The 18,447-nt window shown below is 41.3% G+C and overlaps 2 protein-coding genes across 8 annotated transcripts in view; one reads left to right on the top strand and one right to left on the bottom strand.

Moving 5' to 3' along the window:
* LOC120554212 (gastrula zinc finger protein XlCGF57.1-like) overlaps nt 1-17,432 on the top strand; it is a 443,376-nt gene extending 425,944 nt beyond the window's left edge. For 3 of the 5 annotated variants that reach the window (XM_039792953.1, XM_039792954.1, XM_039792955.1), the window contains exons 3-4: nt 1,720-1,867; nt 14,829-17,432. In XM_039792953.1, coding sequence (XP_039648887.1) covers nt 1,816-1,867; nt 14,829-16,309 — 1,533 coding nt within the window. In that variant the 5' untranslated portion in view covers nt 1,720-1,815 and the 3' untranslated portion in view covers nt 16,310-17,432. The remainder of the gene's footprint in view (nt 1-1,719; nt 1,868-14,828) is intronic. The other 2 variants (XM_039792957.1, XM_039792956.1) reach the window with 2 other exon arrangements.
* The window catches only part of LOC120554234 (zinc finger protein 501-like), a 223,975-nt gene that overhangs the window by 184,480 nt on the left and 21,048 nt on the right, over nt 1-18,447 (bottom strand). The window lies entirely within an intron of this gene.

Here is an 18,447-nt window from a genome sequence, read left to right as displayed (position 1 = left end):
ATCTCAACCATCACGCTTTAACAAAAGTGAATCCAAATGAGCAACCGCGTTGCCACGCAACTTTTAAGACGATGGGGTCATTAAACAGAAACGAATTGGGCCTAAGTTCACCGCGCTCTGTTGAATTAAATAATTCATAATTTATCATTAGCGCAAGAATCACCAGAAACAAAACCCACCAATGACTCGCGTACTACAGGATCTCTGAGGTCTCCTGCACACAGCTCTAATGTAGTCCAGCCTTTACTTAAGAGACAAACGTCCGTCACTTTGTAACACACGTTATAATGCTCGCCTAGCTGCTAGCGTGGCACGCCCTCATGCTCTAGCTCAAGCTAGCAGTACTTACTGCGCATGTGCGACTCCCAACAAAGATGGAAGAGAAGTGTGATGCCTCACTCTGTGGCTAAAACAGAGAGCTCAACACACAGGGTGAAAAGAGGAGCCGTGCAGTACAACTAATATATGGTGGGTTTATTTGTTATTTTATTTTGAACTCAACTGAAGGGCCAAAACATAAAATGTCACCTGTGCCATAAACAATATAAATAACTTAAATGTTAGCAAATAAAAAAATGACATAAATGTAATTTAAATTCATTATCGATTTTCAAATATTGCACCGGTCAATACAGAACAAAATACTCTGTGGCCTATTTTGCCGTCAATACCGCCGACGTTGTCTTTGCTGTAATCAAATCAGTTTATTTTTAACACAAAGTATACTACTGCTTGAGTGCAGTAAATCAATGGGAAACATACACGTGTACAGACAAGGCTAGCAGCAATCGGACACGTTTCTGGTGGGTAAAGACATAGAAAAATCCACGCAGCTGACACGACAGAAACCCCACGCAGGCAGTGTGTAGCTGAAAGGAGGCAGACATGCAGCTATGCTGCTCGCGTTTACACTTGCACGGCGGGGTTTAAAACATTGCTGCTAAAGTCTAAGTAGCCTGTTTTTAATATCCAAAGACAGTCATTGTACTTTCCAAGAGTTAATAAACAGTACAGACTTGCTTGCCGTTTCATTAATAATCATAAACTTACTCAGAGGAGGAGTGGCAATCGGGAGAGTCTGGACTTTTCCCGGTGGGCCGGTAGTGTTTCGAGGCCGCGAGGGCCGGTTTGATAATAGTTATACATTGCGAGTTCTTAGCAACACCATCCGGCGGCCTGGTGCGCCCACTGCAGCCTCTGTTCAACCCGTACGGCGAGCCGATAGTCTATTAAACTTCCCGGTCGATTTTTTTTTTTTTGGTCCCACTCCGCCGCTGTTACGTTGTATCTTCCTTTTCTGTGGGCGCATCTTGAACAATTCCTGTGCGTTTCCTTTTTAGGTGCTCGTGCATCGCGGTTTTGCTCCCGTGATAAGCAAGTGAAGTTACAGACCACTCTTTTACCAGCCTCCGCCATTTTTCAAATCAAAGCAGTGAAAGCGGGGTGGAGGCAGGGTGGAGGGGGTAGAAAGAGCATAGCAGATTAACCAGCAGGGCACTCCACAGCGCACAGACTGGTGTGGAGGTGAATTACAGTGAGCTGTTTGAGACAGGAGACCAAAAATAAATAGGCAGTCAATAGTAAAACGACGCGTCGACTAAAAAAATTGCCGTCGACTTATTTTAATGGTCGATTAAGTCAACTAATCGTGGCAGCACTAGTTATTTCTTCACTTTTTTGTAAATTGCGTCTTTTTTGTTTTTTCTTCCTCAAATACAGGCTGGAGAGACCTCGAAGAGGACGGCGCTCAGACGGACGTTTGATTTTACGTTCACAGAGAGTTTTGGGGAGGAAAGTTCCAGAAGTCACTTTAACATGGACTCGATCTACAGTGACCACACGTACTCGCACTGTTTCAACCATAAAGGTAAGCTGATGATCGCTATTAGATATTTTATTGAATAGAAAAGAATAGTCTTTGTTGTCACTGCATGTACAACAAAATTGAAAGCAGTCTCGCACACACAAATTTATAAAGGTTCTTAAGTAGCCTTAAGTGCAGTTATGGCTTTCGGATTCCTGAGTTTGTCTGTCTTTGTTTTGATTGAACTAAAAATGTCTGCCCGGGGACAGTAGTTCAAACCGAGTGTCCCGACTGAGATGGATACGCTGGATGGAGACAGCCCTTTCTGCTGCTGTGCAGCTGGCAAACCACAAAGTCCATTAATAATAATAATAATTATTATTATTATAATAATAATAATAATAATAATGATGATGATGACCTCATTCAGGACACAATGGAAGGGCCAAAGTACAATCAAAAATATGCCATCTAATTGTCAAGCAAACAAAAAAAAAAAAAAGAGAATGCGAATTAGAAGTGTTTCCATCAACTGGTTTAGAGCGAATAAACGTATCAAATAAACGTATCAACGTATGTGTGGTCCTTCGGGTCCCAGTGACCCGAAGGACCACACAAGGATTATGTACTTCCCTTTACTTTGTTGAGAATTGCTCACTAAACCCTGTTTGTGTAAAGTAAGTAAGTAAAGTTTATTTCTAGAACACATTTAAACACAGTTTAAGCTGACCAAAATGCTGTACAAACAAGAACTAAGGTGCTGTATTAACCCTTGTTTAGAGAGCAATTCTCAACAAAGTAAACGGAAGTACATAATCCTTGTGTTGTCCTTCGGGTCACTGGGACCCGAAGGACAACACAAGGGTTAAATGGTAATAGATAAATCAGTGTAGTACTAGTAGTAGTTTTGACCAAAAAAAAGAAAACTACTGGACCTTTTTAAAATAGTCAGGGGAACAATGTTGAGTTGAAAAAAAATATAAACTTAACTGACAAAGAAAAAAAAATCTAATTTACTTCAAAGTGTAATTTAGGTTATAAAACTAGTACTAAACTTTTTTGTTATATCGCACACACCTTTCTAATTTATCTAAACTTACCGACAGCATTGTGCAGTCGATGTCCAAAGCACTTGAGGTTTGGCCAATTATTGTCCTTCATAGCTCTGATTACATTGGAGCCACTGTCGGTCGTCATACAGGTAAGGCGCTCCTCTGAAAGGCCCCAGGAGTTCAGAGCATCCTTTAACTCTAGTCCAATAGTTTGGCCCGTATGGTCCTGCGGGAAATATGACGTTTGGAGACCGATGCTTCGCATGTCCCAGCTCTCGCTGACATAATGAACCGTAAGACACTTGTAAGGCTGCATGATTCGGCTCGACCACAGGTCAGTAGTGGCAGCGTAAAAGTCAATTCCCTTCAACTCGCTTATTATCTTTTGCCGAGTGTTGTTATACAGCTGAGGAAGAGCAACGTCAGAGAAATACATGCGGCTAGGTACTGTATATCGAGCGTCCAAAACTTTCAGCATGTTGTTAAACCCTCTCTTCTCAACAGAGTAAACTGGCAGCATATCCGTAGCTATGTAGAGGGTAATTGCCTCCGTTATGGCTTTGGATTATATTATAATCCAATAAATTGTATTAAATGACTGATACTTTAAATACAATGTGTTATTTAATTCAAGTAGCCTATTTGTAGATAATTATTTTCTAGGGTTTAAAATGTATACAGATTTGACATCTTCCCCTCATACTTTTGTCAGAATGGGTACGAAGTTGGCATTGGATTTCATTTGAAATGGTATTAAAAAGGTCTTAAAAAGCCTTGAATTTAAGTTGGAGGATCCTGTGGGTACCCTGATGCCATATTAAGATATCCAAAATCTAAGACGATATCTAGATATCGATATAATATTGATATATTGCCCAGCTCTAGGAGTAGTATCTGACCAAGGGGGAGGATGTAGCCTAGATGATGAATGCCTTGAGTGACTGTGGCTGTGGCAGAGGTGTGGTTATGGTGAGAGATGAAGTGGGATCTGTTGGAGAGGTATGAGTGGAGCCAGCTAAGTGCAGTACCTTCAGACCTGCCAACATGTACGCATTTTGCGTACTCGGCACGCATTTTGACCCTTAAGTACGCTTGTACGATTCGCTGCTCTCTAGGTACGCATTTTGTTGCATCTCGCATTTCTCCGGTTTCAGTTTCTATGCAATTTACATCTAAGACTTTGATTCTGCCGCTGAGCAGAGGAGTGAAAAGCTTTGGGCCAATCAAAGCGCTGCATTTTAACCCTCCGCCCACCTGCCCCTCCTAGCCAAATGCTTCGCGCGTTTAATTCAATTCAGTCACAGTGCCTCAGGAAGCCAGGCTGTCCGGATAACTGTAGGCTTGCATGTCCTGGCTGAACCGCCTCAAAAAAAGGTTCGGAACGATTTCTTAACAGGAGAGATGGCCTTTCCTCCACATGTCCAGGCTACCTCACATAGACAGTACGCGTTCCGCACCGTGTGCAAGACAGACATCGACACCAAGGGGCAACAGGTAACGAACACAGTCCCATAAACAAATACTCCAGTCCCCACCCCCGAAACATAATGATATTAAAAACAAATGGATGATGGGAGTAACGCGTTAAAATTCAGTGGTTGAACTGACTGCAGAGATACATTTGCGACAAGGACATTTTCCGCAGTTGTTTACGCTGGGTTGAAGCGAGCTGTCCCGTCACTGTTCCCCGTGGTCAGAGCCAGAACCACACGGTAACTGACAACATCGGTGTCCTGTCAGTGGCGACAGCAATGTGACCGAGCAACTGACACATGTCGAGAATTAATGTTTAGTCTTGCTACACGTAGGATAATATTACATTTTATCAGCGGTGGAAAGTAACTATAGCCGTCGGTATACTACAGTCGGCTACTTTGATTCAATTTTAATTGGGTATTTTTCATTTTCTCCTACTTATTAGGCTACTTCTAGTCCACCACAATTCAGAGTAAAGTAGGCTATTGAACGTTTTACTTAACTATTTATTTTATAGCTTTAGTTACTTTGCAGCGTCATATTAATAATACAAAATAATATGAATAAATGATGATGTATTAAAGTGGATAAAGATGAGTTTGTTGACCCCGTGGTATAATTTACAAGCTACCTGCCAAGAATACTCCCACTTTTATTTTGGTGAAAGTAACTCAAAAGTAATGCAAAAGTAGTGTAAAGCATTACAATTCAGAAACAGTAATATTGTAATATAACTAATTACTCTCAAATGACAGTAGCTAGTAATCAATAATGTATTACATTTTGGAATTAACTTGCCCATACCTGGTGTCAATAGGCTAGCCTATCACACCTGCCATCCTTCCCATTAGTTGGGGCAGTTAGAAAAGTGGTGGAATGGCTAGGAAACTAAAAGGTTTTAGAAAGGCCAGGTGCTGATTAACGTAAGATAAAGGTAATAGTTAGGCTATTTATGTGATGTGATGGCAACTGACATAATGCAATGTCACCCATGTCAAATTTTTAGAAGCATATCTGAAAATATCTGACCCATGTTATTTATTAGCCTATAATTGTGTCTCTGTCAGGCTTCAATCTGTGCTTTTTTTTTTAGTAGTTGCTTTAGTCCTATTTAAAGTTGCTTTATGAGTAAATCATTACTTAAACTACTTAATTTCCCTTCAGTAATCAGAAGAAGGCTACATGTTAACCTGGTCTGACTCTCATCTTTAACACAGAAGTACTTAGAGCTAATATCTAGAGCTTAGATATGCCTATCTGCCTCCTGTTGGTTAGACTAACAAATATGTGGGCACAAAATATTGGACAGGATATAAGAAAACATTTGTATAGTAGTTTCACTACGCGTACAGCCATTCATCCACTCCTCTACACAGTAATAATAATTTATTGTAATCTAGAAGGTAGTGATGAGCCAAACAATGTATTTTCAGGTGGAAGAAGTTTCTATGGGCTATGCCTCCTGTACAACGTTTGTTTTCAATTCAATGTTAGGAGTGATAGCAATTGTATAACATTTATGGTCTACTTGTATATGGTTATGGAGTAACTAATAAATCTTCCATCCATCTTCGTCCGCTTACTAATAAGTAACTAATAAATCTTGATTGATGAAATTATATTATGTAGTATGTTAAGTATCTCATAAGTTTCTCATTGGTGATTGGCGTTGGGCTGTCGGTGATTGGTGCGTGCGCGGGGGGGCGGGGGTGTACTCATAAAATTTCTTCAAGGTTGGCAGGTCTTTACCTTCGATACCGAGGACTTTGAGTCTGGTGAGCAGGATGTTATGGCTCACGGTATCGAAGGCTGCACTCAGGTCGAGGAGGATAAGGATGTTGAGGAGATGAGGAGGTCCAGATTGGAGGGGTTCGAATTGGTTGTCGGCATGAAGATGGGTTTGGAGTTGTGAGGCCACTATACGTTTGAGGGTTTTAGACAGAAAGGGGAGGTTGGATATTGGGTAGTAGTTGTTGATGGAGGAGGGATCCAGACCAGGTTTTTTAAAGGATTGGGGTGACAGCGGCAGTTTTGAAGGCAGAGGGGACAGTTCCAAGGGGCAGTGAGGAGTTGAAGAGGTTAGTGAGGTAGGGGCATAGGACAGGGAGGCAGAACTTCAGGAGTGGAGTAAAGGGGGCAATGTGGAGGAGGGGTCAGGAGGTCAGGAGGTCAGGAGAGATGGGGAGAAGAGGGGCCATGGTCAGATACAGGGGATAGGGATTGGTAAATTTATGTTGATTTTGTCAGCGAAAAAGTGGAGGAATGAGTTGCAGTCTAAAGGACCACAAGTCACTAGCTATGTTTCCATCGACCCGTTTTTATCCGAATTAAGTGATATCGAATGAAAAATGCCTTATGGAAACAGTAAAATCCGACTGAATTTCATGAATATCGACTCAAATGAAATACGTTCGGTCTCATCGGATTTTCTCTTGATCGATATACGGCTTATGCGATAAACGCTGATGGAAACGTTATTTGCCGAATAAATAATGAATTGCGATTAAGTTTTAGGTCATTTTATGGTTGCAACCCGCAATAAAACGAAGAAGTTTCAGTTCATTTCCGCCCAGTATTTCCGCTCTGTTTGCAAAACAAAAACAGATGCAAGTGGACAAACGAGGAGACGAGATACTTTTTTAATTTAATTTACCAGAAAAATATAACAGCTGTTTTAGATAGCAAAAATCTAAGAAACGCCATCATTTATCAAGAGCTCGCGAAGGAAATGACCAACAGTTACGACAGGGACATTAAACGCTTAACTTGAAAAAGCTTAACGTGGTTTATCTAAACAATGATGGTCATCACCAGATTTATCATGGTTATATCTTGTCATGAACACTTAAGCCTGTCAAAAAAACTAAATCAAAATCCAACGATTATAGAAGTTATCTCGCGTTAATATTTTCTTCATCAGTGGCCGTATTAATATGGCGAGGAAAAAGCTTAACGTGGTTTAATGTACCTAAACAATGATCAATCATCACCAAATTTCTCTCTCATATTACCCATCATAACCACGGAAAACTGTCAAATAATCTAACCCAAAGTCCAATTATTATGGACGTTATCTGACATAAAGCGTTTATGCTTCAGGGCAGCGGAGCGGCTGGGGGTTGACTCTCCACGGTTCTCATTGGCTTTATAAGTCCTAATGTGAAAAAGCTTAACATGGTTTAATGTACCTAAACAACGATCAATCATCACCAAAAAATCCTCTTCTATATTGCTCATCATAACCACTTAAAACGGTCAAATCTAACCCAATGTCCAAATATTATGGACGTTATCTGACACATTAACGTGAGATAACTTATAATCGTTGGATTTCGATTTAGGTTTTTTTGACAGGCTTAAGTGTTCATGACAAGATATGACCATGATACATCTGGTGATGATTGATCGTTGTTTAGATACATTAAACCACGTTAAGCTTTTTCACGTTAAGCGTTTTAGAATGTCCCCTTACGACAAGCCGTGGGACGTCCTGCGGAGTAAATGGAAGGCGCTCAAACAGCGATACACGGCTCAAAAAAGAGAGTTGTCTCGCAGCGGTGCCGGAGTGAAAATATAAGGCAAGTTCCACCTTTTTGATGAGCTGGATCATATCCTCAGCCAAAGGTCCATCGGAGCTTAGGCTATAGCTTGGCTTCTAATATTAACAACTACTTTTGTCTAGCAAAACTTTGTTCGCAAAAGTTTGCTTGAATCTTGTGCGATTCAGTTAAAAAATGAATGGAAACACCATAAAATCTCTCAAATCAATTCGATATACCAATTTAATCGCAAAACAGCATTTGACGTCATTACGCACAGGTTTTTATTCGCTTTAAAGCTGTTGGATGGAAACACACTTTCACCAGCTTTATTCGCATGAGTTTTTTTACCGAACTTCAGATAATTTGATTGACAAGTGGATGGAAACTTAGCTACTGACAATGAATGCGGTTCCATCAGTCTTTCTAGATTCACCAACAGCTACTGATGAACAGGTAATAACTTTTGGTAGGCTACTCTAGCTAATAAAGCTAGCCCCTTTCATAACGTTAGCCTAGATGCTACTGATAGCTTGAGACTGACAACATTAGTGGAGATAACATTACTGTTCAATGCATTGTGAGTGACAACGTTAGCTAACGGTATAGCACACTCTTTGTACATACCTAGCTGGGCTAACCGCTAACTTTAGGTAATTGCTGACAGAAAATTAATGTAAGCTCGTACAGTTTACATGCAAATTGCTAGCCTGTGTGCTTTCATGTACCGGTAACGTTATGTGAATTATAGCCTGTCATGTAAACCGGCTTTCTCGGTAGCCTAGGTAATATCACTCTGCCGCTGCTGTAGCCTATGCTACCAACTACAAGGAACAAAGTATAACTATTGCAATGCGATGCAATTCTAACATTATTCTATCAACAGACATTTACATCGATAGTCTGGTGTTATAATTTTTTAGCCTCCACTGATAAATAACACACTGTCTAACTTGGAAATGAGGTCCTATGTCCAAAATTATGAACCACCCCTTTAAATAAACACACATTAGCAGAGTTTATGCAGTGATAGTGATACTATGAATAAAAAAGCATTTAAGAGTTTCGCAGTATGCACTACGCAATCAACATTCACATACAGTGGGGAGAACAAGTATTTGATACATTGCCAATTTTGCAGGTTTTCCCACTTACAAAGCATGTAGAAGTCTGTAATTTTTATCATAGGTACTGTGAGTGACTGAATCTAAAACAAAAATCCAGAAATTCACATTGTATGATTTTTAAGCAATTCATTTGCGTTTTATTGCATGACATATGTATTTGATACATCAGAAAAGCAGAACTTAATATTTGGTACAGAAACCTTTGTTTGCAGTTACAGAGATCATACGTTTCCTGTAGTTATTGACCAGGTTTGCACACACTGCAGCAGGGATTTTGGCCCACTCCTCCATACAGACCTTCTCCAGATCCTTCAGGTTTCGGGGCTGTCGCTGGGCAATACGGACTTTCAGCTCCCTCCAAAGATTTTCTATTGGGTTCAGGTCTGGAGACTGGCTAGGCCACTCCAGGACCTCGAGATGCTTCTTACGGAGCCACTCCTTAGTTGAGGGAAGGACGTTGTTGGCTAAGATCTTGCGATACATGGCCCCATCCATCCTCCCCTCAATATGGTGCAGTCGTCCTGTCCATAGCGAGTGGAATTTAGACCAAAAAACTCTATTTTTCTCTCATCAGACCAAATGACCTTCTCCTTCTTGACCTTCTTCTGGATCATCCAGATGGTCATTGGCAAACTTCAGACGGGCCTGGACAGGCGCTGGCTTGAGCAGGGGGACCTTTCGTGTGCTGCAGGATTTTAATCCATGACGGCATAGTGTGTTACTAATGGTTTTCTTTGAGACTGTGGTCCCAGCTCTCTTCAGGTCATTGACCAGGTCCTGCCGTGTAGTTCTGGGCTTATCTCTCACCTTCCTCATGATCATTGATGCCCCACGAGGTGAGATCTTGCATGGTGCCCCAGACCGAGGGAGATTCACCGTCATCTTGAACTTCTTCCATTTTCTAATAATTGCGCCAACAGTTGTTGCCTTCTCAACAACTATTGTCCTGTAGCCCATCCCAGCCTTGTGCAGGTCTACAATTTTATCCCTGATGTCGTTACACAGCTCTCTGGCCATTGTGGAGAGGTTGAGTCTGTTTGAGTGAGTGTGTGGACAGGTGTCTTTTATACAGGTAACGAGTTCAAACAGGTGCAGTTAATACAGGTAATGAGTGGAGAACAGGAGGGCTTCTTAAAGAAAAACAGGTCTATGAGAGCCGGAATTCTTACTGGTTGGTATGTGATCAAATACTTATGTCATGCAATAAAATGCTAATTAATTATTTAAAAATCATACAATGTGATTTTTCTGTATTTTTGTTTTAGATTCTGTCTCTCACAGTTGAAGTGTACCTATGATAAAAAGACCTCTACATGCTTTATAAGTAGGAAAACCTGCAAAATCTGCAGTATGTCAAATACTTGTTCTCCCCACTGTATGTCCTGTGTTTCCTTTAGTAGAAAACAATTAGTAATTTGTCTAGTTTCAAACGGACAAGTTGCCTAATTGGTGTCAAACTATAAAAGACAGTTGTGACAAATATAGTGCAATGGCTTATCTTGTGTTAGGGGAAGACTTGCCAAACAATGTGCTCAAAGTTCATGCTGATCTGCTGGGCAATGGAACGGAGGCTTCTAGGTACCGCTTCCCCAATAATGTACTTCTGGATTTCGGTTGTGATATTTGTGACCTTCTCTAGGGCTGGGCATCGTTCAAAATCTTTTGACCCGGTGCCAGTTTCGATACCTCAGTTTCGATGCCGGTTCCTTAACGATACTTTTTTCGATACCATATGAATACAGGTGCAGCATGAGAGTTTTTTTAAATTTTTATTTTTTTTTTAACATTAAAGCATGCAAACATGTTCTAGTAGAATCACAGAGTACAAGTATGAACCTGAAAATGCTATATAATAGTTAGCACCAGCCGGCAAGAACTTTGGCTAAATTATGTTTGCTATTTTAAAAACAAAAGACTTCACAAACAGCAGACGGCTCTTCTCTTGAACATACGTTTTTCCGTTGTGTCTCCGGTCTTAAATTTATAAACAATTATTAGTGTTAAGAATTGTTTATATTAGTGCTTGGTGGTATGACCAAAAATTTGTATCACGGTATTTTTTTTGGGACTCTGGCGGTTTCAGGGTATATCGCAGTATTTTTTATCTTTTGCGCCACTGGGCCTTTATGTAGGTTTATAATGGTTTATTTTACTAAAACATTTCAATGATATGTTTACTAAATGGTTTGCTTGGCGCCACGACATTATACAATAACGCTATATGAAAGAGAATGCATGAAACTGTTACAGAATCTAAACTATTTTGTTGTAAGATAGATAGATAGATAGATAGATAGATAGTACAGGCCAAAAGTTTGGACACACCTTCTCAGCTAAGTAAAGACAAACGCGTGGCCATCATTACTTTAACAAATGAAGGTCAGTCAGGAAAATTGAGAAAACTTTGAATGTGTCCCCAAGTGCAGTCGCAAAAACAATCAAGCGCTACAACGAAACTGGCTCACATGAGGACCGCCCCAGGAAAGGAAGACCAAGAGTCACCTCTGCTGCTGAGGATAAGTTCATCCGAGTAATCAGCCTCAGAAATCGCAAGTTAACAGCAGCTCAGATTAGAGACCAGATGAATGCCACACAGAGTTCTAGCAGCAGACACATCTCTAGAACAACTGTTAAGAGGAGACTGCGCGAATCAGGCCTTCATGGTCAAGTAGCTGCTAGGAAACCACTGCTAAGGAGAGGCAACAAGCAGAAGAGATTTGTTTGGGCCAAGAAACACAAGGAATGGACATTAGTGTTTGTTAATGTTTAAGCTGCATGCTGCCTGTTACCTGCTCCAGCTTTTTTTTTAACTTTCATTCTCTTTAGTTTCGTCCTTGTTTTATCACTTTAACTCTGTGAAGTCCTGCCCTCTCTAATGAGGTTGGTTTGCAGAGTTTTTGTGGGTTTTTTTGTTTTTGTTTTTGTGTTTTTATCAATGCCGCTTTCACCGGGACATGCTGCCTTTGTTTACTCCGGAGTACAGCTGATCGCTGATCGATCAACAACTTTAACATTGCTTCCTTTTCAAACCAAAGTAGTTGTAAGATTACTGTATAAACACTGCCTTGACCACATGTAACCACAGTCCCCTCCCTTTTGTTCATACCACATGGAGGAATCTTTATGACCTCCAACCAAAACACTGTTGTCCTTGTTCCCGACCCTCAGCTCCCCCCGATACCAGTAGGTAGAGTGATTTCCCTCCATCCCGGCAAGGATGGCCGTTGTAGGGTTGCAGATGTCAGAGTGGGGGACAAACTGTACACAAGACCCGTTGCCCGCCTCATCCCACTCCCTGCCCTACCTGAACCTCCATGACCTTCCACTCTAACAAATTTGCAATGCAAATTTGGGGGCGGCTGTTTGGAAGATTTCAGCTCTGTCCTGCAGTTGCCACGCCCCCTTTTCTTTGCCACTCAGTTCCCCATGTCATTCACCACACCTTCAACTAATTAGCCTCAATCAGCCACAGACTTTATTAGACAGCACCTGTGCACACAGTCCCTTCCCTTTTTGTTCAAACCACATGGAAGAATCTTTGCTGCTGGAAATGCTGTGTCTTCTGCCTTGTAAACCACACGCATACCTCTTATCTTGATATTACTTGGAATAAAAGAAATTGTGAAATTAAAAGTGACTGAACTGTTCTCATCGACACCTCCACTGGTCTCAAGCCAGCCATCTACACATCCCTCTCAAACCTCCTGAGTTACGTTGTTAAGTGGCCGACTGAACGTAGCACCGCTGTCAGCTTGCTTCGGTGTTATTAGAATAAAGTTAGAAGTTTGGCGGAAGTATTTTGGCTAGGCAAGACACCCTAAATCCAGTGTTTTTAACCATTGCTCTGAACCCGTCTTTCTTGACGGTCTGTAGTACGACCGGAGGTGGATTGTTAATGCTTTCGTAATGAAGAGCCACTGCACGCTTGAAGTGACATGTCTTAAACGTTAGCAATGCCGAGGGTATATGAAAGTTACTTTTTTACCGGTATACGGTATGCACCGGTATAAATGCCCAGCACTAGTTTATATCACAAATTGTTCTGTGCTATGGTGTTTTATCCTGTTACAGCGAGTAAGTTGTGAGTTATTAATTGTTAAAGTTGACTCCAATGAGTGAAAAGTGTACGCAGTTATGAAGGGTCCAACAGTTTTTGACCAAAAATAATTCACTTTGGGGCACCTGTTTGGCTCACCTGGTAGAGCGTGCATCCCAGGCTCAGTCCTTAGCTGCACGTCGTTCCCCCTCTCTCTCTGCTTTCATGTTTAAGCTGTTCTATCCAATAAAAGCCTAAAATGCCCCCAAAAAAATCTTTAAAATCCTTCCCCTTGCTGGTGTATATGTCTAATTTTTTTTTGTGTGTCTTAGGTACGCCTGTCCCCTAGCCATTAAACAGCTGGAAAACATCGCACACATAAGTGTCGCGTAGCATAGATACGTTACTGATCGTGCGCCTGGTCATTCATACCGGACGCGTATTTCTTTGCGCCACGCGCCGGTCACGGCCCTTTTTCTATCTCAAGAGAGAATGAGTGGGGAAAACTGTGGTTGTGTGTGGGGCAAGACAGGCAAAATCACCAAGGTGTTTTATTTTTAATGCGTTTTATCTTTGTAAAGTATCCGGCTGCACTGTGGTCTTCCTATATTCGATTACCTGCCTGTCTTGAGACATACGCTCGCGTCTCACGCAAGAGATAGAGGAGACATATCGAAACTATTGCTGCAGCGTGCGGTCCGACGCGGACGCTACGTGCCCGGTGTGAACGGACAGATTGGATAACATGGGCGCCAAAATAAAAGTAGCTGTGCCACCTTGCGCCCGGTGTGTATTGACTGTAAGGCTTGACCCCCTAATTAAAATTGTCATAAAAACTAGATTGTGTGAAGAGCATGTACCCTAGAGCCTTTTGTGCAGAATCATTGCGGCTAAAACGTCAAGATCCAAGAAAAAAGACGGGCCCAGCTTTTACAGCTGGTTGGAGAGCAGAGTGGCAACATGAGTTTTCAGAATGGAAGTGTACTAGCTCTAGGCTAAAAACTCCGAAGCGAGGCGAGTTGTGCTCAGTAATATATGATGGACTTTGGGGGTCATGTCATTATGAACCTGCGTCCTTATAAGAGAGTATTAAGCTAATTAGCGAAGTATTGTTAAAGGAACACGCCGATTTAGCTTATTCACCGTAACCCCCAGAGTAACACAAGTCGATACATACCCTTCTCATCTCCGTGTGTGCTGTAAAGCTGTCTGACGGCTCCAGCGGCATCAGCCAATAACAGAACAGGCAGGTGAATGGTTCCAGTAATCCTACTGCTCGAATAGCGCAAAAATACGACACAAGTTCCTATTTACATGTTGTGATTTGAGTCACAGCGTGCAGTACAACGTAACATGAGACACAGCCATCTTCTAATCGTAAACAAACCGGGAACTATATTCTCAGGCGGAAGAATATAGTACTTGGGCGGAGTGATATGCTCCGCAGCAAGCCTGTCTGAGAATATAGTTTCCGGTTTGTTTACTGTTAGAAGACGGCTGTGTCTCATGTTACGTTGTCTTTTGTACACGCTGTGACTCTACAAATCACAGCATGTAAATAGGAACATGTTGCCGTTATTTTGTCACACCGAGCAGTAGGCTAGTTGGAACCAGTTACCTGCAGGATTTGTGCGGCGCTACGCTTCGGCAGCGTCAGAAGCGCTGCTACCGCACGGAGATGAGAAGGGTATGTATGGACTTGTCTTACTCTGGGGGTTACGGTGAATAAGCTAAATTCCCAATAAGTCGGCGTGTTCCTTTTAAGCCTTACATTAATGGCTGTTTGTGTTTCAGCTTTACCTTCAGATGTCCAGAAAGTGATTGTTGGTGAAGAACATCAGCAGGAGTGGAGCTCCAGTCTGGACCAGGAGGACACAAAGCCCCCACACATTAAAGACGAACAGGAGGAGCTCCGGATCAGTCAGGATGAAGAGCCGCTTCAATGGCTGGAGGAGGCTGATGTCACCAAGTTCCCATTCACTCCTGTCCCTGTGAAGAGAGAAGATGAAGAGAAACCTCAGTTGTCACAGCTTTTTCAAAGACAAACTGAACAGATGAAAAGAGAAGCTGATGGAGAGGACTGTGGAGGACCAGAACCAGCCATGAAATTAGATCTAGATACACATTTAGAACTAGCTACTGATGACGAGACTGGAGATTCTTCTGAACCTGAGACTGATGCCAGTGCTGATTGGAAGGAGACTAGAGAACCTCAGTCAGGTTTAAACTCTCTGAATAATGATGAAGTCCCTGTCAGTGATTCAAGATATAGTACTAGTGAAAAAGAGTGTGGAGAAAAACTTTGCACCACTGGACTTGCGAAAAGACACATGAGGTCTTATACAGGAAAGAGACCATTTAGCTGCTCGGTCTGTAAGAAAGCATTTATAAAGAGTGGACATTTACAGGAACACATGAGAGTCCACACTGGAGAGAAACCATTTAAATGTCCAGTCTGTATGAAAGCTTTTAGGTGGAGTGGACATTTACCAACACACATGAGAACCCACACAGGAGAGAAACCATTTAACTGCACAGTCTGTAAAAAAGCTTTTACAGTGAGTGGAAGTTTACAGAAACACATGAGAATCCACACAGGAGAGAAACCATTTAGCTGCTCCATCTGTAACAAAGACTTCGTACAGAAAGGACATTTACAGAAACACATGAGAAACCACACAGGCGAGAAACCATTTAGCTGCACAGTGTGTAAGAAATCTTTCAGACAGAGTGGAAGTTTAACGATACACATGAGAATCCACACAGGAGAGAAACCATTTTGCTGTGTAATGTGTAAGAAATCTTTTAGAGAGAATGGAAGTTTAAAGAAACACATGAGAATCCACACAGAAGAGAAACCATTTAGCTGCTCAGTCTGTAGGAAAACTTTTACAGTGAGTGGAAATGTACAGAAACACATGAGAATCCACACAGGAGAGAAACCATTTAGCTGTTCAGTCTGTAAGAAAGCTTTTAATGAGAGTGCACACTTACAGAGACACATGAAAACCCACACAGGAGAGAAACCATTTGGCTGCTCTATCTGCAAGAAAACTTTCATAGAGATTGGAAATTTAAGGAAACACATGAGAATCCACACAGGAGAGAAACCATTTAGCTGCTCAGTCTGTAAGAAAGCTTTTATTGAGAGTGCACATTTACAGAGACACATGAAAACCCACACAGGAGAGAAACCATTTGGATGCTCTATCTGCAAGAAAACTTTCATAGAGATTGGAAATTTAAGGAAACACATGACAATCCATGTATTTTAAGACGTGTTGCGTGGAGATCCAGTCTGGAAGGAGAGGAAATTAATGAATTCTTTTAAAGTATTATGAGATGTAATCCTCCTTAAAAAATCTAAAATCCAATAATTAAAATTTTAGGTTTTAAAATGATATATCTTAAATGAAGATTTTTACTGTTTAGCTCCATGGAACTCTAAAGATGAACTTGTTCATTTTTGCAAATTAACTGGACCGGACTTATTAGGAAATTGCATATAGTGCTAGCCCTCTCATAAATGGCAGCTGTTCTGTAGTGACAAGGAATAGCCACCTAACTCAGTCTCCCAGCAGACTCTCCAGTCTTCACTCCTACGTTTGAAGAACTGTGACATTACCGTTAAGGTTGGATACTGAACTTTTTTGGGTACTGACCAAATTACGTCAGTATTACCGAGGACAGCGCGTAATTGCAAGGTTATGTCCTCTCTGCACGTTGACAGAAAGCGGAGCTCATTTTCAGTACAGACGAAGCAAACTATATCATGTCTGCAGTTTTGTTCAAGTCAAAGTGACTCAAGCCAGTGATGCGATTGCAAGTGTGGTTACAGACGCTGTTTGCGTATATAATATAATGTCGCGCCGAAAGTGGCTGTTGACGTTGCACTTTCTCTGAGACAGGCAAGGCCAACAGTAGTTTCTATGCCCTGGTGAGTGACTGACAATAGCACATTTGTGTTCAAATTTGTTTAGTAGTATAAACCCCCTGAGATAGGGCTGCACGATTATGGCCAAAATGATAATCACGATTATTTTGATCAATATCGAGATCACGATTAGTTTTCATGATTATTTGTTGATTTTAACCAAAACAAATTGTATTGTCACATAGGCTAATTATAACTGCTTTCACATCCATATTGTGCTACATTCCTCCTTTGTTGAAGGATACTATGAAGCAGTATGCCATTTCAGCTATAGTGGGACCGCTTTCAACACATGCGCATTTGTCGTGAAAAGATACAGGTACAACGCAATTTTCTGTTCATCTTAACGGCGCACGTTAAATTGCCCGGTATCTACCGGACGAAATAGCAACGCGGATTACGGTGCCACTTAAATGTCTGCGTTGCGCTCTGATGCTCCAAAACAGACCTTAGAGGCAACAGAAACTTTGCTGCATGTCACACTAGTAAACACTAATAATACGTTACACAGCAGGTAACGTTAGCCTACCATTAGCTAGTTACAGTAAACACTAATAACACTTTATACAGCAGGTAACGTTAGCCTACCGTTAGCTACAGTAGTAACTGGATTAAACACGGCTAAAATGCTGACAGCTAAACGGTGTAGTGTGACTGTATTTCACTGGAGAGGATTCCAACAGCAGGACATACAACAGTCTGCCGCTAAAGCTATGAGCTAACAGACACAAACTACTGCTGTTGTCTGAAAAACAACACTGACCGATGTTGCGTTTACTGGTAAACTGGTAAACCTTGGAACCGACTTATGACCGACTGCTATCTGTTGTGGAATTTTCCTCACGTTACTCTGTCCTCTGACTGTCTACATCTAGAAACTAAGCTTCGCGGTGCAGAGAACAACTCTGATTGGCTCATGGAGGCACATGATCAGACCATGGTTTACGGAGCTTTGGAAAAAAAAAAACTTTGATACAGAGCATTCTATGAACAGATTGAATCATTTTAAATATCGCTCGATCACGTGAATCTGATCGTGGGAAGCCAAAATCGTGATCGTGATTAAAATTCGAATAATTGTGCAGCCCTACCTTGAGAAGTATCATCTCGTTTTTGAGGGGGTCCCAACATATAACACAATAATTATATAACCGAGAAGTGAAAAATCTAAACAAAACAAAAAACAAACTAAACAAAAACAAACTCCACCAACACCTGCATATGTTCAACAATACATTACAACCACCAAAAGGCCAAAATGGCCAATAGTAAGTAAATAAGTAAACAGTAGAGTATGAGTGAATATCTAACTACAGTCAAATATAAACAGTAGATATAAAAATAACATGCATCTTTAATAACAGAGGCAGTTTATCTTAAAGTGAGCAGACACAGCATGTTTAAACAAACAAAGTAAAGAAATTGATCTTATTTCCACAGATGCATTATTCCAATCTGCTGGAGCCTTAAACTTAAAAG

Source organism: Perca fluviatilis, chromosome 24, assembly GCF_010015445.1.
Source record: "Perca fluviatilis chromosome 24, GENO_Pfluv_1.0, whole genome shotgun sequence".
Taxonomy (NCBI): domain Eukaryota; kingdom Metazoa; phylum Chordata; class Actinopteri; order Perciformes; family Percidae; genus Perca; species Perca fluviatilis.
This window is presented reverse-complemented; position numbering and strand designations above follow the sequence as displayed.